At 43.2% G+C, this 22,758-nt stretch overlaps 1 protein-coding gene across 4 annotated transcripts; it reads right to left on the bottom strand.

Moving 5' to 3' along the window:
• Positions 1-1,014: 1,014 nt before the first annotated feature.
• Positions 1,015-22,179, bottom strand: TFAP2A (transcription factor AP-2 alpha). 4 transcript variants are annotated; one of them, XM_070942512.1, is made up of 8 exons: positions 22,114-22,179; positions 17,840-17,866; positions 16,023-16,457; positions 12,559-12,610; positions 9,666-9,897; positions 7,730-7,848; positions 3,950-4,091; positions 1,015-1,806 (listed from the first exon to the last, which is right to left on the bottom strand). In XM_070942512.1, the coding sequence occupies exons 1-8, from the start codon at positions 22,162-22,164 to the stop codon at positions 1,518-1,520; spliced, it is 1,347 nt and encodes a 448-aa protein (XP_070798613.1). In that variant the 5' UTR covers positions 22,165-22,179; the 3' UTR covers positions 1,015-1,517. The 4 variants fall into 4 exon arrangements, with proteins under 4 accessions (XP_070798613.1, XP_070798616.1, XP_070798615.1 ...); XM_070942515.1 differs by lacking the exon at positions 17,840-17,866 and having other exon boundaries at positions 16,023-16,467; positions 22,121-22,170; XM_070942514.1 differs by lacking the exon at positions 17,840-17,866 and having other exon boundaries at positions 22,114-22,164.
• Between the last annotated feature and the right edge of the window lie 579 nt (positions 22,180-22,758).

Below are 22,758 nucleotides of genomic sequence, written 5' to 3'. Positions count from 1 at the left end.
GGGTAAAGACAGCCACTGAATAAAAAAAATCGACATAAAGCGTATCAAATATTTATTTATCTGGGCAACAAAGGACTATGATACATTGACAGGCATGGAAACTACTGCCAGCACAACTCAATACAATACAACTGTAACTGCTTCCAATATGGCCGGTGGAAATAGAGGATACCAGGTGGTCCCCAATGTATGGAAGTTCTTTGAACCAAAAGGCAACTCAAAATGAAAAAGGGGAGAGGGAAGTGAATATCCCCAGTTCTTTATCTTAATAGATGATATCAACTTATTGCTCTGATTATGCTTTCAATAGAAAGACCCTGGATATAAACTTTTTTAAAGCCACAGCATACAAAGATTTGTTAAAAATTATCAACATGCGGAAAAAATGTTTTTGGAAGGGGAATCTAAATTATTTCAGTGGTGGTTGGTCTGGGTTGGACGGTTGATTTATTTTCCTTTATCAATGTGGAAATTAAGTATCATGTTAATAATATATTTGTAAAAATCCAAGTTGCTTCAATCGCTTAGCTGCTTTATTGTCGCCTTTTTATAACATGCTACAACAGGGCTGAAGTGATGAATCCCAGAAAATACCACCCCACCTCCCCTTAAAAAACTCCCCTCCCCTTTTCTAAATAAGTAACTATGAACCACAGTGATGGAACTAAGATGGGAAAGACTTAAAAACCCACTAAACAAGAGGTAAACGAGATCACCAGATAAATAATAAAAAAAGCTTCAAACAGACTCACCATATTTACAGTTCCCATTAAATTACACATAAATAAATATATACATACAGAACACTGATTCCCTTATAGAAGTACTATGAATCGGTGTCACCATAAGAAAGTTCAAATTAGTCGCTTTACCTTGGCAGGAGAGAGGTGCTAAAACTGAAGACATGACATGGAACTGCATGTGGTTTGTGTTCAAGTTTATTCACAATACTGATAAAATGTCATCATCATCATCATCATTATCCTTTCTTTCCTGTTTTGTTTTGTTTAAATATGGCTACAATCTTAAACGGAAGTTTGTATAAGAGAAGGTGGTGATCCAGTCCGATGAAGCTCATTTGTTTTTGTTTTTCCACATTTCATTAATTATTAACCTTTAAACTTAGTTCTTTCTCTTTTTTTAGAAAAAAAAAGTTGCTTTATTTTTATCAGTTTATTTATTTTTGTTAAAAATAATAAAAGTTCACACAGACGACAAAAAAATGTTTTTTTTTCCTTTTCCTCTTAGGATGGCCCAATCACCACCTTTGTTTTCTGGGCTCCAAACTGGGTAGCAACTGGAAATGAACTGGGAAGTGATGGAGGTAGGGAAGGAGAGGAGAGAAGAAAAAGGAGAATGGTGGGTAGGGGAGTGAAAGAGATGTGAATTAGCCGGTCCTCCTGAGTGAATAGGCTGGGACAGATTTCTGAGCTTCTCTTGCTGTAGCCTCAGGGTGAGGAGGAAGGGGAGGGAGGGCCAGGCTGGCTCGTCTGGTTGGGGCTGCAAGAAGAAAATCCTCATTTTCTGTGCTTCTCTTCTTTGTCGCCGCTTTTAGTGCTGTTATCTGTGTGACTATTAGGATTGTTGCTGAGGTACATTTTGTCCATGGCCTTGAGCGCCTCGGTGAGATAGTTCTGCAGGGCAGTGACTGCTGCGCACACAGCAGGGCTGCCAAAGCCGTGAGAGATGAGGTTGAAGTGGGTCAGGCAGCTCTGGATGCCCGGCTCCAGAATGGGTGTGGGCCGAGAGTTCCCCAGTGGAGATCGATCCTGAGCCAGCAGGTCGGTGAACTCCTTACAGATCTGTCTGCAGCATAAATGGAGCAGAGAGAAGGGGAGGGAGGAAAATAAGCCAGTCTTGTCAGCAAGCAGGCGAGCCAAGGAGTCAGTTGCCTCCACAGCAAAATCATACATGCACACACAGAAAGGATCTCTACTCTTTTACCCGTTCTTTCAGTTCTGCACCGCTGATGCCCTATATAGAAATATTGGCATCAATATAACAGCCTTTCTCTTTCTCTCATCTCCCTGGCTTCTCCTCTGCACTGATTTACATCCATTTTTTCCAGGAACAATATTTTCCTTTTTTGTCTTTCAACACACAGATGCATTTTTACACTAGATCACCCTCTTATCTTGTGGCATCTAGAATCTTTTTCCCACATTTATCTCTCTCCCTCCCTCTCTCTCTCCCCCTCCCTCCCTCTGTCCTTCCCTCTCTCTGCATGTGCATGTATTACATACAAGTACATTAGATACCTATAGGGTGTTACTAATCCCTTAAACTATGTGTCTAGCTATGTGTCCAAAAATGAGGACCATGTCTTTATTTCATCCAAAGGATAGCAGTTATAGATTACTGTCTGAAAAATATGAAAATACAATACAAAGCTACTACTGTATCAATAATTATTGGAACAGCAGTTTGCACCAAATATATTCTTCATCCCAATATGCCCTCACATTTATTTACTGATGCTGATATCTGAAGTTTCTCTGTCATACTCAATACAGCTCTCTGTTTTAATTTAACTCTTTCCTCTCATATACATCCCCATTTTCATAATCACATGAAAAATGTCAGTTCTATGGAAATCACACAAGCATACACATTTCTCCTTGATACAAAACACATCTCCCACTTCCTTCCTCCAGAGTAATAACCCACTGTTTACCCCATCAAACTTGTTAATTACAAATTCTGTAATTAACATTCATGTCTAGTCTTCTGGCTTTAAATCAACAGTTATTTTTTAGGTCTAAGTATTACCATAAGATTGTAATTTTTCTTGAAAGTAAGTTGCATTGATCTCAATACACACACTTTTTTTCTTTTCTTTTTTTTCCACTTAGGACCCTCTACATATGTTTACAAAAAGTTCCATTATTCTCAGCAAGCAAATTGACAATAAAGTGTGAGGGTTACCATAATTTTATGGACAAAACAAAACTCCAATTGAACAGTGAACAGTTCTCAAAGCTACTTCTTTAGTTTATCAATCCCAGGACTCTCATTTCATATAAGATTTGGTGGCATTAGAAAGATGCAGTACTGTTTATGTAGGTCACAAAGCACTGGAATAAAGGGATCCACTCAGAAATTAGATCCATACCAGTATCTAAATAAACTGCCAGCAGAGGAGGGGGAAAAAACTGGGAGCATATATATGGCAGCAATTGAGTTTCTAAAGGGAAGTATTGAGACATATTTCAGCTGTATATCTCTCCCAATAACTGGGTGCCCTCTGGCCCACTGTTCTTTGGTGAATCACCATCTGTAATTAACTACTACGAGGGGGAAAGCATTTTAATTTCCAGCAAACACATCATTTACAATAATTGAGAGTTCCTTCTCCTCTTCCCCCACCACCTAACCTGAATATTGAATATCTTTTCTATTAAGCTATCCCTAGAGTCTTTCTCTTAAAATAAACCCCCACTGGCATTTTAGTTGCTTAGAAGTGAAATACTTTTAATACCTGAATTCACAGTTAATCAATCTTCAGCATTTTTATTCAGCATGTAAGTTCCATTGAGATCAATTTTACTTACTTCCAAATAACTATGCAACCTTGTCTACAATCCTCAAAATAAATCCCACTATACTTAACAGGGCTTACTCTCTGATAAATCTAGAGCCTCGCCATTATAATATGCCATTTTCTTCCCATTTGAACGCCTCCAGTAACACCATTGCAGGGAGGGTGGGGGAATCATTCTCATACGTCTGCTTGATTTCAACAATAGCGTCATTGGCAATAATATCGTTTCCCCCTCGATGAGGAATTGTGTACTTTTTAGTTACCTCGCCAAGGCAATCACGCAGGTACGGAGAATAATATATCCGCAGCAAACAAATGTAAATGCACCAGAGGAAAAGCTCAGCGCACAACCAAACATAATAAACAAAATCTTCCTTAGGAATATTCCGCAGAGGTAAAAAGTCTTACTTCGTTGCTAGAAGCATGTTTTTTCTTGTGACTTGCTCGTTTGGATCGGAATGTTGCCGGTTGAGAAATTCAGCTACTGCTTTGGCAGGAAATTCTGTTTCACAGACGTAACCAAAATCTCTCGCGAGATGCACGGCTTCTCCTGAAATGTGGATTGGGAGGAAATACATAATTAATACCCAAAGCATAAGCGGGCGACAGGAAGGTGGGAACTCGTGCCAACAAATCTATGGGATTTGTTATTAGACTTTGCTAGGTGCATCTTTGGGTTCTTCACGTGATATCCAGTCAATCAAGATTAACTGGCACTTTGCAATCTACTAGTAAATCGCTGTTTTAGAAAAGAATAATATCTCAGTGTGCTAAAGAAATTTCCTGAAGGTAATAAATTGCTACGGAGTGGGGTGGGGGCCGCAGTCAAATGCATTGCTTTATATCAAACTACGAGCGTGTTAATAGTGATCCTAAAGAATCCTTTGGGGGCGGTAGATTAAGCAATTCATAAAGTGGTGCAGGTAGTCAGCTTTTAGTCCTAAATTATATTGCAATATATTTATGGCATTTTATTTAACACACTAACAAAAGTGTCCCAAGTATTTTATCTCTATTTTGTAAAGTTTAATTATGTTTCTAGTTGTGCTTTTAGTTTATATTACATTACGGGAATACATTATGTATATACACAGAAAAGAAAAACATACAAAACATATAATTATTCTGTTCCTAGAGATTAATATTGATCATTGATCATTATTTCAATCCCCACCCCGTAGACTGCATTAAATAGTTAAGTGCTTAAAATTTAACTTGATTGCATATAATTATCCTTCCTTCCCTTCCTCTCCCCCCCCCCCCTTTTCAAACGATTAACCATAAGAATTTTAGGGTCATTCCATTGAGACTGTCTGTTTTGTTGATTTTCAAATCTTTGGTTTTAATTTCCTGAACCAGTTGGTTTTCACCGCAGGGCTTCCTGCCATTAGCTCGAGGTCCGGAAGAACGCATGCGCCAATTAGAGCTTCAAAGCCTCAGTCCACGGAGCTTGTTTCCATAAAATGGAGCGGATCATAAACAATAACAGGACTTTGGAAGCGGCTTCATCGCGTAAGGACCACAACCCAAACAATCGTCTATTATCTCTTGAGAGGGGGAAAAATTAGCCACTATTATTAGTTTATCTATGCATTAGCCTTATTCCTGTGTTTCTCTTCATCGTAATATGATGATCAAACCGTGATTTTAAAAAAAAGAACGCTCCTTTGAAATTATAGGTTTTATTAAACGTTTAAAATATTCCCTAACATCACGATATTAGCATTTATCTCCTTTCCCCTTCCCCCTTTTTTCCTGCTCTCCTGTTTTTTCTTCAGCTACTTGTAAAGTTTCTTTTGCTTTCCTTGATTACCCATTAGTTGCTGGTGGCATTTAAGTACACTATTTATTAATGGCAAGACTCCTTGGTGGACTTTCAGTGGCAGCTGGCATTTTTTTATAATGCTGTAGCTTCACTTATTTGAACTTAAAAAAAAAGAAAGAAAGCAAAAAAAGGAGAAAAGATGGCTATAAACTGATAGTAAGCAAAACTAAAGCTAACTTGGCATGAAGAATGACTTAAAATTCACTCTACATAACCAAAATCAAGGTTAAAGACCTCAAAATTAAAACCTAGTGAAGACTGCATGTATAGGACAGTTTGTATCAACTTCCTTGGGTCAATAGCTACTACAAAGTAATTCTCAATTTAGCATGCCCCTTGCATTTCTTGTTCTCATTATAAACTTTATAACTATTTTAACATAAAGGAAGATACACGTCCACCCCTTTTGACTTCTTAATGTTCAAACAGCACATTCACCCATCCTCTTTTCACAATTAAAATAGGAGGAAAATAAAGCATTTCTATTTTGCTTAATTATACCAAGCAAAGAGGAGATCAGAACCTTGCAGTAAGATTAGGACACTATTAAATCATGGTTTAGGTCAAGGATTCCCAAATTAATTCAAGAAGTTAATGTTCTATATTTTTCAAATGCAGATGTCAAAATGATTTAAATATAAATAAGCTACTGGTATGTAGCTTAAAATAGAAGAGTTGTAGCTTAAGGTAGCTATAGGATTTAACTTTTTAATGTTTATTAATGTGCAAAGAATTAGATCCTGAGCACTGGAAACAGATCTTAAGTGTTGTTAGGTCCAATAAACTTCCAGCCTACCTATTACAGCACATAAATGCAGCATGCTTTTTATGTGCCAAAATAAAAAATATTCCTGATCTCATTTCTAAACAGATTTCTTCCATCCCCATCCCCACCCCCACCCCCCATCTGTTGGTCTAAAACTACTCATATAGTTAGTTTCTGAAGCAACTAGCAGAGATGGTAATTCCTTAGTGGTCATGCTGCCAGTAATGCTGGCAGTCATTCTGTATCTGTTGTACCATTATCAAGCATAAAGACAGAGAATCAGGAATAGATATAGTACGTTTTATATTTTTTTTAATCTGAACAATGTTTCCATATTTGGTAGGCCACTATATATGTGCATAGACATATTCTGTTCAACTCTGAAGACACTAGAAAATAAGGACAGAGCTAAACAGAATAAAAATAAAACCAAAGTTAAACAAAACACATTATTTGGGATTCAATTAATGAAACAATTAACATTTTCACCCAAAGACAGTGTTTTTAAAGCCGTTACTCATATAATAGTGACTTGCTCTCAGAAATCATCCTTATATTCTTAATGTTTCTCTGGATTGATGTTATACTGTCTATAACTAAGGAGTCATTTTGAGTTATTTAAGCTATATTCGCTTCAGCAGAAATAATGCAATAAATCTATGGACTTCAAAGGCATGGTTGTAGAATTTGAAGTGACTAATATTGTTCACATTTAATTTGATTTTCAGTCTGGATTTTATAGGGCTTATAATTGGATCTTAACTATATAATATAGATGAATTATTTGTATTTAATATATTTATAAATATTAAAATCCATTCATTTCTTAAACATTTACAATAACATGCATTTAAGGAGCAACTATCTTGTGTGATAAATGGACTAAATAATCTTCAGCATGACTATGTTTTTTAATTCTACTAGTTTATAAATTTTAGCTCAATTATACGTCTTAGCATGATAATTAATCTATTAAATGTTGAGATGCTGTTGAAGAGCAGCAGTTTCTTTTAAGAAAGTAATTCAGTCAAGTCACACATTGTATGGAAAATCATCATAACCCAAATCCTTGTTATATAAATCAAGATATATACAATAATTGTACATGTCACTATTTTGCCCCTTTCACTTGGGATTACACTGATTAAAATCCAATTAAAATCTACCATGTCAATCAGTGATTAATAAATTAATCCATTAGTTATGTTTATTCTGTTAATGTTTTCAGGCCTACTTTTTAATCCAAGTGATCAATCAACTAGCAACCCAGTTAAAATGAAGCATTACACTGCATGCCAATTTGGTTACATTCATTTCACTGAGATTTAGCATCCAACTCTGAAATGCATTGCAAGGGTTTAAACCCAAATAAATATCAATAAAGCCACATCCAATGTTTTGACATCAATGGATTTTGGCTGAGAGTCCCTTTTTTAAAAAAAAAAATACAAGAGGAAAAGGTCACATTGACCAATAATGATTTAAATTATACAATATGCATAAACATTTCAGGGTCCACATGGTTTGTTTTCCTCAGCTAACAAAAAGAAACATTTCCAAATAATGCCTTTCCTACTGCCAAAAAGCCATCACTTACCCTCCACTAGTGATGTCAGCAGGGTAACATTAGCAGCTTTACGTCTCCCGGCTGGCAAATTTAATCCTATTTTGTCCAGTTTTTCTCTCAAAGATCTCCCTCCATTTTTTGATTTTGCCCTGTTCCACACATTAAAAAACAACAGCACTTAATACATAAGTACCTTCAGGTTCATAGTGCAACTTTTTCAGATACTTTGCCAGAAATCTATAAATGCTTATTAAAATAATTTAGTAAGTTTAGGAAAAAATTAAATTTGGGGGCTTATAATTAGAGTTATACACTTCTGTGCAAGATTCATTGAAATATATAATTCACTAAAATTACGCATGTTAAACATTAAATCTTTTGTATTCTTACAATATCAGCTACAAATCATATGTGAACACCAATTACACTCACAAGGTTATAAAATATATTTATATATTATGATCAAGCATATAGCTGTGAGGTTTTTGCATAGTTTTGAACCAATGGGCGATGTATTTTTAGCCTGATTTCCTTGCATTATGTAAGATTTACAATCATCATTTGCCTTTCATTATACAGTACTACATTCAGATTAAACAGGAAAGATCTCTCTTATCCTGCACACTAGTATGAGATTTTTTTAAAAATGACTTTCTCATAAATGTGTTCCTAGTCAAATTCCCCTCTTGCACTGGCCTTCCTCAGGAAAGTAATGCTGGCAGTGCCCTCAGCTGGTGTGTATGAGCTTTCAACATGCTACACTAGGATGAGTGACCTTGCTACACTAAAGGGTCCTTCCTATGATTGCTGATGTTGACTGTATGAGTGAGTCTCATTAACAGGACATGCTGCCTTCTTTTAACTGAATGCAGCCTAATTTCCACAGATAAGTGATGCTTTGCTGTATTATGGTCCAGACTACAGATAATGACAGCAATGAAAACTCTTAATACTAATTATTCTAATTTGTCACTGCATTTTCAATAAATATATTGCCATTCATATTTGGTAATTTTTTTAGTCACAATCCTTTGAAATGGCTTGTTCATGCTGTCATTTTGTTTCAGGTGCAGATTTAATATTGAGAATATAGGTAGCTTCTTTCATATTGTCTATTCTAAAAGAACATCTGAAACTCAAATGTAAGGTTTAGAGACTTGAAGGGAATAGTAAAAAAAAAAAACCCCAAAGATCCTAGAATCATTTTTAAAGGAAAATGTGGAAAAGTTGTGGCTCTGATTTCAAAACATGGAGCTTTGAGGTATATTCCCATTAACTCCACCAAATTTTTAAACAAGGGGAAATGATTACTGAAGAAATTAATGTGAGGGAATTATGAGAAAACACTTAACACAAGAAACTCTCAACAGTCCTTTCTTTTCAAAATCTGTTAACCCTTACAGTGAAAAATAAACATGAATGAATGAGCCAGGAGAAGCACCATGAAGTGAAAAACAAAACAAATATGGTGTTTTTAAAAAAAAAAAAATGTGGAGCAGAAGTTAAAACCAGCAATGTCTGAGGGAGCCCAGAAGGTTGCAGCAGATAATTGACGAAGTGGCATTTGGGGATATTGGAAAGAAAGGCTTTATTTCTCCTCCTAGTAACAGCAGCTGCCTTCTGTAAAAAAATATAAAAAAAGGAGAAAAGCAGCTTTGGAGGGAGGGAAAAATGAAGATGTGCGCGGGGTGAGGTGGGGGGGGGAGGGGTTTAAAAGCGTGGGGTAGCATATCCACTGTGAGAAATTAAAACAATAGACAGGAGGTAGAAGAGGTGGGAGCTGGAGCCTTTGGGGAAAGACGATTGGCTGAGGCGGAACACCGCAACCACGTGCCCACCCCTCTCTGCCAATGGGCTCCCTTCCCGCCACATTGCCTCTCGCACCGAATCCGGGGCCGGCTTTTTCCCCTCCTCAGTTGTCTTCGCGCGCGTCTGAGAAGCCCAGGCTAACGTCGGGCCGCCTCACCTCCGTAGCACTCCGCCCAGCAGAGACGCGTTGAGGCACTCCGGCGGGGACAGGCGCCTCTGCACTTCTGCCACGGTGACTTTGTATTTGGAGGTGGAGCTGAGCAGAGACAGGCGGCCGGGCACCGAGCAGAAGACCTCGTTGGGATTCACCACGCCGCCGAAGAGCGCGTCCTTGTTGATGGGGATGGAGGAGACGGCGTTGGCGTTAGACTTGGAGAGGGACACGGGGCCTGCAGAGGGAGGGGGAAAGGTGGGGGGGTAGAAGGGAGGCCGAGGGAAGGCAGAGCCGCGTTAGTGCACAAACGCTGAAGGGATTAGCAGCTGCTAAGGAGCCTGAGGCGATGGTGGGGCGGCAGGCTTGGGAAACGTGGGGGGGGGGGGGGGAAGGCGTGGGCGATGACAGGAGTGGGGGAAGGGGGATGAAAACAAGCCAGGAAAGGTGGCTGAGAGATGATGGCAGATGGGCAACAACGAGAATGACCGGGGGGGAAAAGGGGGGAAGCTTTTTGGAATAAGGGGTAGCCCCGAGGCTGGGGGGCCCTTCCTCCATTTCCTCATCCTCCGCCTTTTTTTTTCTTTCTTTTTTTTTTTTTTTTTTGAAGGCCACCAACCGAGCCGGCCAGCACCATCCACCCCAGACCTCCCTCTCTCGCGTCTACGCATCGTCCACACTCGGCAGCATCGACTTCGGACCAGGAGAACTTGGGAAACACGCTTACAAATTGGGGAGAGGGAGGGTGGAATATACCAATTTCCTTTCCGCAGCAACTTGGCGGGGACTACACACATCACTTGACCCAGCCACAGATGACCTTCGTGGAGAACCTCGATTTTAAAATTTTCAGTGTCTGGGGGGAAGGGGGAGGGGGACACGAGGGAGAAAGGGAAGGTGGGGGAGGACTCCGAGCCCTTGCTTAAAAAATCTAGCTTTTACGTACTTTGGGTAATCTTAAAAAAAAAAAAGTAAGCGAATCTTTTCAGGCAGAAGCACAGAAGACGAGTTTTCAACGTCTGGATTGGCTACTTCACAGCCCCCCCCTCCCCCATTGAAAGACCAAATCGGGATTGGATCAAAATTAAGGATTTTCCACGGGTAGGGAGAAGAGGTGGGGTTAAAATTACCTCCTCTTGTCCTAAATTATTCTAGGAACAGCAGTTCGCCTGTAATCTTAAGGATACGGGGCCTTAAATCGTGAAGGATACGGGAAGAAGACGTATTCCCTATTGCTAATATTTGTAAAGGACAACCACATAATATACCTTCGCTTGTTTTGGGGGATGTAATGCTACAAGCTACACAACTACGGGCTTAATTTGTACTAGAGTAGCCCCTAGTACTTCCAATTGAATAGTTTCAAAGTAATTGAATTAGATGTCACATTTTCTGCAATTGCAACTTTTTATATTGGAAGGAGAGGCGCCAAAGAGGTATTTTCATTACTGTTTTCAAAGGTAATAGTACAATTTTCTTTAAGTAACAATTACCCCGAAACAAAATAAAGGAAAATGGATACACTTTTGTCTACCTCCTTACTACCATCTGCTTCTCAAAGAGAAAAGAAACTTCCTTGACACAACTTTCACTTTTCCCCTAATGACAAAGTTCTAGGGCATTATTAAAATAATGTGCAAGAGAAGGGTAAAATTCTCCCAAATCTTTTTGCATGTTCAGTTTGGCTAACATCACTGAAAAATAAGGGCAGCCTTGTTTGGAGGCAAATGGACCTGGCATTATGTTCCAACCTGGTTACACTATAAATATTTACTCTTATCAGCATCTGTTTATTCCTCTTGTCCTTCATCCTACACTCGTATACTTTCCATTTTCACTTTAATAGGTCTAATCCAAATGTTAAAGGGTGGAGTGTGGAGGAGGGATATCTAGGTTTTGGATAGATCACTTGTGACATTAATAGCTCTGGGGAGGCTAATAGAGACAATAGGAGTTAAACGAACTCTTGAGATTACTAATAAAAGAGCCAATTATCATGTCGACTTGGAAAGAGCATCACTTTAAGATTTATTCCTTGCACATCTAATTTGACGTGACAAAGACTCTCCAGACTGGGAGGAGGGGTAATTTTTTTAGCTTTCATTGTGTAGTGCTGAGATTTTCACGGAAGTACTGTTTTGTAGAGCACAAGACCCAGCTACTATGTAAGAAAGCCACACTGATCCTTTCCCAAACCTTTCATGCCAAATGATCAGAATCCGGCATTTCCCTGAACAGGGTTTAAAATTAAAGCCAACCGTTCTGCTCTGCTGCCAACATTGCAAATACTTTTTTAAAAAACCAACAACGAAATTCCGAAGCCAGACAAGGTTTGGGAGACAAGAGGACACTATCTTCCAGACAAAAAACAAGTGCAACGAGACATCAGGAGGAAACAGCTGAAATCATAGGAAAAGCCAACCACAGCCCCCGTTGCAGAGAGCAGGCTAAGCAAGCGAGTACCCTTCCGCCATCCTGCTCGCTTGTTACAACAAAGCCCTCTGATGTAAACAATCCAGAACAATCTCCTCAACCTGAAGGGGGGGGGAGGAAGAGGGATAGGGCGGGAGGGGGGACTGAACAGGATTGGCTCTTTCTTAGGTAATGAAACATACTTTCAAGGCAACTAAAGAAATTAGAAGTCAGTTCTGAACCTCAATGTCATTAGGAACAGCTAAAACATGGATCTGTTTAGCTCGATAATATAATCATACATATACAGAGGGTGCGATTAAGTAAAAGGGTTATCAACCGAGATTGTCAATTTCGTTTTCCATTTTCAGCTCTGTTGTAAATTACGGGGAGGGGGTAGGGGGAGAAACAATCGCTTTAGTAAGTTCTCTCAGCTTCGGTATCAAGCTTGTGAGGACATGCTTGGAATGCTAAAGAAGTGGCTTACCTTTCTTAATTACAGTTTGATCTGGGATGTTAATACCGGGGTCCTCTACGTGCTGCAACAAAAGCAATACAAAAGGGATATGAATTTCTAAACACACCAGGAGAAACACGCGAAGCTCTTTATTTCCCTGTATCTTAACTAGTTTGGTGTTTTTAAAAAATAGAATAATATTCATTTTCTTATATTGACATTTTTGAATTTAAAAAGCAAATACTGGGTTCCCACTGCACAGAATCTTTGGAAAGCAGAAATGGCTAGGTTTGGGGACAGTCCTCCTTTAGTGGCATCTGCTCAGAAGTAGGTCCCGTTGATTTCAATAGCAATTACCTTTAGTTAAGAATGCCTGAACTTACTTATAATTCAGGCTTCCTGCATTAAGGGCAACCCCCTAAGTACATGTGCATAAATTATCCATTTTACCCTGCTTTTTAACGCACACGGCTTAAACTGAATTTCTATCAATGCCTCTCACTCTGAAATAAGCATTTTAAGGGAACGCTTTCCGGGCTCTTTGTGCTATTTTTTAATGGAGGTTAACACTGTAATAAGATTTTAGAAGAATGTTTTTGTGCCATATCTGCATACAGAAAACGGGGGGGAGGAATATCCCGAATATTGGGGTGAGAGAGACAGAGAGAGAGGAGGGGAAGATAACCCTACGAGCTTCCGAAGCCCATAGCAATTCTGGCTCCCCTCTAGTCCTAGGCAGGTTTGCCGCTGCTTTTAAATTCTGCTCGGAAGGTTTGAAACTCTGGGCACGCGGATACGGCGCGCGCTTGCGTTTCAGACGTGATTAGAAAGTAAAATGAAAATCGTGTTTTCTAATTCCCAAACTGACAGTCAATCTAACGTGTCTGTCTGTGTTTACAAATTAGCACTAACGCTGCTGAGCTAGAGAATTTCCCCTCGCGCTGCCGAACTTCAGCGCTACTATTTCGCGCAGGTGCGCGCGCGCGCGCGCCCCCACAGGCTCCTATGGAGAACCCCCACCACCACCTCAAACCCCCTTCCTCTCCTTCACTAAGTCTCCGTCCAACAATAATACCGAGTCTAACATTTTTCCATTCTGCCTTGGATTTATGCTCCTGTTAATTGTGCCTGATCTCAATGATTCCGGGTGGATGGTACGAAGTTGCTTTATTACAGGTTTTATTGTACTCAATGCTCTCATTTGTAACTTGCCTAAAGTGCTTCTGGATTTGAGCATAATTAAATTGAGAAATGTTCAGAAATGACTATGGCTGCCGTTTTCTTGGATTTTTTTTTAAACTATATGGGAAAATATCCCTTCAAGCAAAGAGCCTTAAACTTATTTAATAATGTAGTGGGGCATAACGTTTTTATTTGTCTGATTTCTTCACCTAGACAGAGTCTACGAAAGGCTGTTAGGTTTTAAAATCCCGCCGAGATACTTATGTTTAAATAATACTGATCCTCAGCTTAAGCAACTATTCCTATCAAGCAGCCGTCCTTATAGCTATTGATATAAGCAGGAGAAAAATTAAAAATAGCCTCTCCTGTCGTGGCAATTGTTTTCAACGAACTTCATTCGCTCCGTGCACACGGTGATGCCTTTGCAAGGCCGCTCTCTATTCCATTGTCAAAGCACGCATCCTAACGTGATGCCGCCCGCCTTCCTCGAAGATCAATGCCCTTCCCTTTTAAACGGATCAGATTTATCAGCTTTGGGAATACTCGACCCCGAATAAAGAGGGAGGTGTTCCTGTTAAATGTTTTTATCTTAAACTACTTGGTAACGGCCTTTCTTAAAACAGGCCAGACATCTCTTAACTGCTGGCATAGTAAAATAACCTATATTTATTATTCCCCCCCAAAAAACTCGCACATACAATTCTCATCGCGACTGAAATCCCAGCAAAATCAAATCGTTTGCAACTTGATACCTAAAACAAAACACCAGGGGAAGTTCCCCCTGATTTCAGTGCAACTGTTTTTACTTAAAAGTGCTGATTCAAACTGGGTTTTTTTTTTCTAAGCAACCCTAGTTCCAAACCAGGTATCCTTGGTATTATTTTGGGGGTTGTTTTTTAAATGAAAAGGAAACTGGCTGGTGTAGCTTTTTTTTTTCTTCAAAAACGCCCAATTCCCATAGAGATATGGATACTTCGAGGCATGCCTTTTTTTTTTTTTTTTTTTTTTTGCAAAACAAAACCTAAGCGCGATTTTTTGGGGGGATAAGAGAGTTGGGGCTGTAATGAATTCCTCCGTTTTCTTCAAATGTGGATTAATAAAAGGGAATGGAATAAAGGAGGTGGGGAAATCTCTTTCTGAAAGGAACCCATCGCAAAATTATCCTTGCAACATGGAATTGGAAACCATTAAACTGTCAGCGAACATACTATGATAATATTTGATCCAATAATCTGCGGTGACATTTTAGTAACGGGAACCAAAACAAATCCCAGGCTAATATTAGAAACTTCCTTTCCCCTTGCCCACAAATGTATTTTATTCAATGTAACCAGCACCAGAAGCAGGAGTAAAATTACTGGCTTGTTTAAATTCTGCATTTAGTAGAAGAGTGGGTTTTTTAAAAATATATAGAAATAACCCAGACTCAGATGATGCTTGCCCCTGGCTATAAAAGGGCTCTAGGCTGTTAAAAGATGGGAGGAGAGACACCAGTTTTCTTTTCAAATTATATTTGCGGATAAGAGAAACCAGATCCTGACCCGAATAATAATATTAAAAAAAACATTTAAGGCGCTCCAAAATCTTAGTTAAAATAATAACAACAACAATAGCAACAGCAGCACATTGTTCTTTTTTCCCCTGTGTGGGGGTGACGGGCCTACACCATTTCCTACGCCATGTTTGCAATCCGAAGAATTGCAATTCATTCTTTGCTTCCTCTTCCTCCTCCCCACCTTCCAAACAAGCAACTCCGAAGTGGAAAGAAAGCTTTGGATCAGTTTTTGCTTTCTTTTTCAAGCCAACCCAAAATCCGACTGAAGGCCAGGATTTCTAAGGTGACACAGCCTTTCTAAGAGTTACCTCGCTTTGTCACTAACAAGGCAGCATGGCCAACGACGTCAGTAGGGGGGTATTCTGATCTTGGCGTCTCTCTCTCTTTCTCCTTCCTTCCTTCCTTCCTTCCTTCCTTCCTTCCTTCCTTCCTTCCTTCCTTCCTTCCTTCCTTCCCTCCTTCCCTCTTTTTCCCTCGACTCCCCATCAACAAAAGCAAAGAGCTATTTTTCAGCATTAGCAACTGAAGACATTGGCGAGAGACAATTCAACTCTGGTTGCCAACCGCGAGACACCATTGCTGCTTGCCTTCATGGAGGGTGTGCTGGAGGCTTGAAATGCACACTGTAATTCCCATCCCCTGGTGAGAAGCGGGGGAGGGAAAGAAGGAGAAGAAGCGTGGCAGGGCGAGGACGGGAAAAAAAAAAAAAAGAGCCGGCAGGAAGCCGCCAGTCTCCCTGCCTCGCGGGTCTCCTTACCGGCACGTCTTCCAGCGAGTGAGGTATCGAGTGAATGGGAATATCTCCTAGTCCTGAGCTCAAGCCGTGAGGTCCGTGCAAGAGATCTTCATGCCGCCGGTAATCCCTTCGGGGATCCAAGCCGGAGAGTTGATGGGGAAGTCCGCGGTGCGTATGCAAAAGCCCCGTGTCCTGGTTTTGTCTCTGTCCCGGCCAACCCGGGTGCTGGGGCTGAGGCTGGGCGTGAAGAGGGTTCAAGCTATACGGATCGTTAACGTGAGAATACGGGTCTTGAGACTGCGGGTAAATGGGCTGATATGGAGGTGGGAAATAAGGGGGCTGGAAGTCGGCGTTCGGTGTATGCGAGAGCGGAGGTGCGCTGGTGTAGGGAGACTGGCCCACACTCCCCAGCTGGGGTAGCCGGGCTGTCCCGTTGCTGGTAGCGTCGTGGCGGTCCTGATGAATAAGAACACGAAAAAGAGGACGGGGAGACCAGAGAGAGAAAGAGAAAGAGAAGGAGGAAGAGAAGTCAAAATTAAACTGTGGATTAGGCCAAATGTTTATCACCCTATAAAAAAAACAACAACTATGAGATACAATATTTGCGCTCAGGTTAGAGTCAAAAGCACCCTTCGAGATATTCCCGTCTGGCAGAGAAAAACCTCTAAATGGAGCTGAGTGAATTAACAGTTAACAAACTGGGGGAGAAAAAGACCAAACTCCTGCAGGGAAAAAAAAAACCGAACAAAATTCTCCTACTAAGAGCAGATCCAGAAGGGGTTTTTTTTTTCTTTCGAGAGGAATAGCGTGTGTTCTCTGTGTGTGCTCGTATGTGGGCGTGGGTAACCTTTGTTTTTAAAAAGCCTACGGGCATCATTGTCAAAAAGAAGTGAAATAGAGCAAACAAATACTCTTTTTCCTTGCTCTAAAAAGTGAAAGTGCACCATTGCTGCATTAGTCCTTCTTTTCCCTCCCTGGAAAAGGACACCCAAAATGCCATGGAAAAGAACAGCGTTTGGGGGGGGAGGGGAATACTTAAATATAAAAGTCAGCATTTACCAATCTAGCATGGGACCAAAATGGATAAACAACGTACTATTTCGTTGATTGAAATCAAATCATAATATAATACGGGACGCTCAACCTCGTACGTATGGGCGGGTGTAAATGCACACAGACATACACACATCCATATAACGTATACATGCAACTCGTAATTTTACGTAAATAACAAGGCAGCAAAATTAAGAGAAACAATTGGGAAACACAAAAATGAAGCCGAAGAGGAGGAGGAAGATGCAAGAGGTTTTGCTTCTGTACAACCGGGCTTGGTAAATTATGAAATTATAGCCCGCAGGTACGTCTCAAGGAAATTAACAGCCATTCAAATAGAAGTCGGGGGGGGGGGGGGGGAGGGGAGGGGAGAGGTAGCGAGGAAATAAATAAATAAATAAATAAAAGTGCTGTTAAATGCCTTGGACTTTAGTCTCCCGAGGAGCGTTATTAACCCGGGAAAGGACAAGAGCGGAAAGAAGAGGTGAAACCCAATCGGAAGGGGAGGGGAAACGCAAAGCAAAACAAAACACAATGGACGGGTGTGGAAGCATGGCTAGCCTTTTGTAGTTTACTTGAAGCAGCCAAAGTAGAGGACCCGGGAAGCTTTTGCAAACGAGCAGAGGGGAGACGCGGAGAGAGGAGAGGTTTCGGCGGGAGGTGACACCCGGCCAGCCGGCCCCCCCACCCACCCACCCACCCACCCCAGAAGATGAGGGAAAAGCATGATGGTGACGAGGTTCCCACCAACCCATCCCAGATAGAGAAGTCTGAAGCACACTCACCATCGCTGAGAAACTGTGAACTAACATCTGCGCGGATTCGGGGGGACCAAGTCAGGGCCAGGAAAAAAAAAAAAAGGCAGAGAAAAGTGGACTCTTTTAGGTCTCGCTCGCTCGCCCCGCTTCCTAGCCGTACTCTTGCTCTGTCCCTCGCTCTCTTTCTGCCTCTTGCACACAAACGCTCTCTCTCTCTCTCTCTCTCTCTCTCTCTCTCCTCTCTCTCTCTCTCTCTCTCACACACACACACACACACACACACACACACACACACACACACACACACACACACACACACAATGGAAGGAGCCCGGGTCTAAACCACCCCGAGTCCCCAACGCCCAGACTTGTCCGCCAGCACTGGGCAAGCGCGCCTATAATCCATCAGTCCACAACCGAATGCCCGACGTCTCTGCAGCAGCGAAGAGCGAGAGCCGGATCCTTGGCGTGAGAGTTCACGATTCAAAGTTGAGTCGGGGTGCGCGCGCGTGTGTGTGTGTGTTCCTTAATCCGTTTGCGGGTGGTGTGCGTGTGTGCGCGTTGGTCCCCACCTCTCTCTCTCTCTCCTTCTCTCCCTCTCTCTCCCTCCTTTTACTGCTGCACGTGAGTTCCTAAATGAGAGAGAGTGAAGGAGGGAGGGAGGGAGGGAGAGAGAGAGAGAGAGAGAGAGAGAGAGAGAGAGAGAGAGAGAGAGAGAGAGAGGAGGGAGGAAGGGAGGGAGAGGAATCTGCAGCCTGCTTTCCTTAAGACTCCTAATAGCAGATATTCATGACTATTAATACTACACGAATACTTAATAAGGGAAGAATGGCTGGAAATCGAGCGTGAAGCGAGGAAGCAACTCAAGGCAGAGGCTGTTCTAAATGACGTCCATTGAATGAAGAATCAGTGTATCTAATCAGAGGTGGGGGGGAGCGAGAGAGAGAGAGAGAGAGAGAGAGAGACAAAAAGAGGACGGGGGGGGGAGAGTCATGCCGTTGCTGCGTCTGACGAATCACAGGAAAGGGGCAACATTTTAAAAGGTTGCAGGGCAGGCAGAAGTGAAAGAGAAAGAGAGCCAGGGAGAGCAAACGGGTGGGTGCAAGGCAAGCCAAGGCAGGCAGAGTAAGGGGAGAACGGGAGAAGGTGCAGAGAGAATGGGTGGGAAAAGAATCTGGAGAGACCAGCGGAAAGAGGAGGGATGGAGAAAGGCACTAGAAGGAAGGAAGGAAGGAAGGAAGGAAGGAAGGAAGGAAGGAAGGACGAGGAGAAGGAAACTGGAAAAGAGGGCAGGCATGCGGAAAAACTTGCAGAAGCAGAGTGGGCGAGAAGGGCGAATGGGAGAGAGCAAGTAGGGGTTCCCCAGCCAAGGGGAAGCACAGCAGTGGAGAAGTCGCGCTAGGAACCTCAAGCTCAAGGCAAGGGAGGCGCACCTCGGGCTGTGGCGGCGGCGGCGGCGGCTGGGTGAAGTCAGGCGCCTCAAAAGACAGGGCTAGCAACTGCCGGGCTCCGGCCCCGTTCTTGACCCCCGAGCTGCCGCTCTCTGGCTCCGGCTTGGGGTCCCCGGCTTTCAGCCGCCTGTGTTCGGGCGGGCCCGGCAGTTCCGCTCCGGCGGCGTCCTGCTGCGTCAGGTCCATGACTCCAGGGCCCAGAGGAAGAGGAGGAGGCGGAGGCGCTGCGGGCCTTGGCCGGATCCCCGAGCAGAGGAGTAGGGCTCTTCCCTCCCTCCTAGGCGCGTGGGATCCCGTCTCCCCGGGCGTTTAGTCCCCAGGGAATCGGGGCTCCGGAGCTCCTCTCCGCCTCCTGGGAGCCCAGAGGAGCCTTCCCCCCTTTGGGACTGAAGATCGGGGAAGAGGGTGGCGAAAGAGGGGGGGGAGGAAGGGAGGGAAGGGGAAAAAAAGGGAGGCGACTGCCGCTTTACTGGCCCTGACAAGCTCGGGCTCCCAGGCTGGGCCCAACCCGTCCAACTGGCTGGGCAGCTCACCGCCAGCGAATCCGGGGAAATGACAGGCCTGTTCCACTTTTCCTGCCAGCTTATCATAACAACAGGCATTTTGCCGCCGAGCAAGCAGGCCTCGGCACAACTCCTGGAGCACACCGTCACCAGAGGCATGAAAGGAACCCAACCCTTCGTTGTCGCCAGCTGCTTTTTGCCCTCCATCCGCCTTCCGATGCTGCTCTCGAGGTTTCCCCCAGCCAAAGGGGCGCTGCGCGGCAGCCGAAAGCACCGGGAGCCAAATCAAGGCTCTTCTGGGTTGGGTTGGGGTTGGGTTTTTTTTTTTATTTTAAAAAGAAGAATCCGGAACCTGACAGAAAAATTCAGGGGAAGGGGAGGCACGTAAGAGTTCACTACTATGTCAGTCGCGTTTGGCAAAAACGTTGGAAGCCAATCAAAACACTTTTGCGAGTTTTCCAAAGCTGCCCTGTGGCCCAACTTAAAATAAATAAACAAACAAATGTAATCGGAGTGATTATATTTAGCTTTATCTTCCACGTTCGGCTTCAGGCGTATTTACCTAGAAATACAAGCCGCCGAGGCTCGGTGCAGTTATGCCCAGGGTAAACGGGAAAATAAAAGTGTAACTTCCAATAGCCCAGATCCATTTTAAGCCCCGCTAGCTACTTTTAGCCGCTGACACTCGAACCCTTGGCCCCAGACAAAAATCAGCCACGCACTTCGCCCCAAACACCATTCTAGCCAGCCACGGAAGTCTCACCTCTGAATCTCTTGCTCTGAAGCCCCAAGCGTGGGAATCCCCACACCCGGCTTTTTGTAAGGCTGCGCGGAAGGGAACGGTTTCACCCGAAATGACTGAGGGAAGAAAAGAACCGCGCAACTTTCTCAATTCACACGTTCAATGAAAGAGGGAGCCTGTCCTGCTCTCTCTACATTTATAGACAGATTTCCCCAGCCCCCCACCCCAAAGCAGCCATAAATCTCCACACCAACCGACGCTGGTTTTCTTAATTAATCTTCCAAAGTGTCACTTGCCGGATTCTAGTGTGTGTGTATAGAATTAACAAAGGCGAAAGTGTAATGTACGCGCTCGTGTTTGTACTACACACCTAAGGTAGGATTGGAATGGAAACAAAGACCCCCCTCCCCAAAAAATTTGGAAGACTCAAACCCAATTAAAGATAGCATCATTCTTGCAATTCACAAAGAAGAACACACTAGCATTTAACTCTTATCTTTCTCTGAACACGTGGAAGATACGCGATTATTTAATTAGCAAACTACTTTTACTGAAGTGATCCATGCTCTGCCTTTTCATAAACACTTTCCATTCATCCAAACACTTATCATTTTCTTATACTCTGCCCTGTGATAGAATACGCCTGTGCAAGATCTATCACCAAGGCACCCTATGGGCACAAATTTACCAACAGATTGTTTTTGGCACCTTACTTAGGCGATGCTTCTCCATCTCTGCCTACTCTCCACGCCCGTCTGAATTACTCCGAGCATCTCCCACCCGCAATGCCTACCAGGCTCCACTTTCGACTTTCAAAGAGAGCTTAAAGCCACGCTGCCTTCCTCTCAACACCATCCTTTTCTTCCTCTTCCTCCTCCCCCTTTAATTCTAATCAAAGGGCTGAGAAGCAGAAGGAAGCTGCAGCAGCATCAGAAGAGGTTGGATGCAGAAATGACAACTATCCATATCAGAGATCTCTCAAGTCTGCAACACCAGACCTGTGGATCCAAGACAACTCTTTTGAGAGCGATAAGGTGGTTCTCTTTGGGAGATCCTGGGAATCTCGGGTACTGGCTAAAACACACTTTAATTTTGTCTCGTAGTGACTTTGCTCTTCCGCATTCATTTTGCTCATCCATTCCATCTTCTCGACCCTTTCCCTGTAGCTGTTGGGATACGGAGCCTTTGCAGGAAGATCCGTGTGGGTGTATTTTCTTGCTCCCCTCCCGGTCTGCTTCAGCAAAGGTCTTTTTTTTTTTCTTTTCTAAACCACCCACCGCACAGGCGTGCATCCTCCGCCTGCCCCTTTTCGAGTCCACCCGCCCTCGTCTCCCCATTTGCCAAAGTCGGCAAGTGAAGAAGTTGCTCTCCCAAAGCTTCGTTGGGTGCTGCAAGACGTTTTCCCAATCGCAGCTGGCAATTCTTTCTTTCTTTCTTTCTTTCTTTCTTTCTTTCTTTCTTTCTTTCTTTCTTTCTTTCTTTCTTCTTTCGCTCTCTCTCTCTCTCTCTCTTTCTCTCGCTCTCTCATTTGGGAGAAGAGAGAGACGGGGGCGGGAGGAAGGGAATCCTCTTTCCTGGTTGCCCCAGTCGCCGGAAAGCGCTTACCTCACATTCCTCATACTTGATATTATCCGTCAGTTTCCAAAGCATTTTCATGGATTGGCGTGGCGAGAGGCAAGAGGGCGCGAGAGTGGGGAGAAAGCAAGGAGGAAAGGAAGAAAGAAAAAAAAAAGGAGGAAGAGAGAGGGAGGAAGAGAGAGAGAGAGAGAGAGAGAGAGAAAGAGGACGAGACTGTTTGCCCTGCCCGCCTGCCTTGCGCTCTCCTCTGGCATGCAGAGCGCGCCCGCTGGAGTGCTGGAGCAGGAGGGAGGCGGAGGAGGAGGCGGAGGCGGAGGCGATCTCCCGTGCCCGCTCGGAGATCTCCCTCTAATGGTCGAAACTTTTCCCTTCTTCCACTCGTCTTTCACCAACCGCCCAGTCGCCACCTCATTAGCATAGCAACCCTCGGCCAATTGCTCAGCAGCGCAGCAACTGGCCCGCCAAGGGACCAGGGTCGCAGGGACTCCGCTCGCTCGCTCGCTCGCGCTCTGCCTCCCTTTGGAGGGGGAAAAAAAACAAAAAAACCTTTGTAAAGCACTGGGCCCCGGCAGGGGAGAAGGAAGCGGGGCGCTTCTCTTGGGGTGTCCTCGCTTTTTAAAGCAACAGCCTTCCGGGCATCTGTTCCTCTACTGCAATGTTCACAAGGCGACC

This window comes from Pituophis catenifer, unplaced genomic scaffold (assembly GCF_029215685.1).
Source record: "Pituophis catenifer annectens isolate HBS135680 unplaced genomic scaffold, rPitCat1.0.hap2 SCAF_3, whole genome shotgun sequence".
NCBI classification, from domain to species: Eukaryota; Metazoa; Chordata; class Lepidosauria; order Squamata; family Colubridae; genus Pituophis; species Pituophis catenifer.
This window is presented reverse-complemented; position numbering and strand designations above follow the sequence as displayed.

Coding starts and splice junctions, on each gene's coding strand:
- TFAP2A (XM_070942513.1), bottom strand. CDS start 19,449: ATGGACCTGACGCAGCAGGACGCCGCCGGAGCGGAACTGCCGGGCCCG. Junction 9,898..12,558: donor TCAAACTGTAATTAAGAAAG/GTAAGCCACTTC, acceptor CTCCCTCTGCAG/GCCCCGTGTCCCTCTCCAAG. Junction 4,092..7,729: donor GCTGACATCACTAGTGGAGG/GTAAGTGATGGC, acceptor TCCACATTTCAG/GAGAAGCCGTGCATCTCGCG.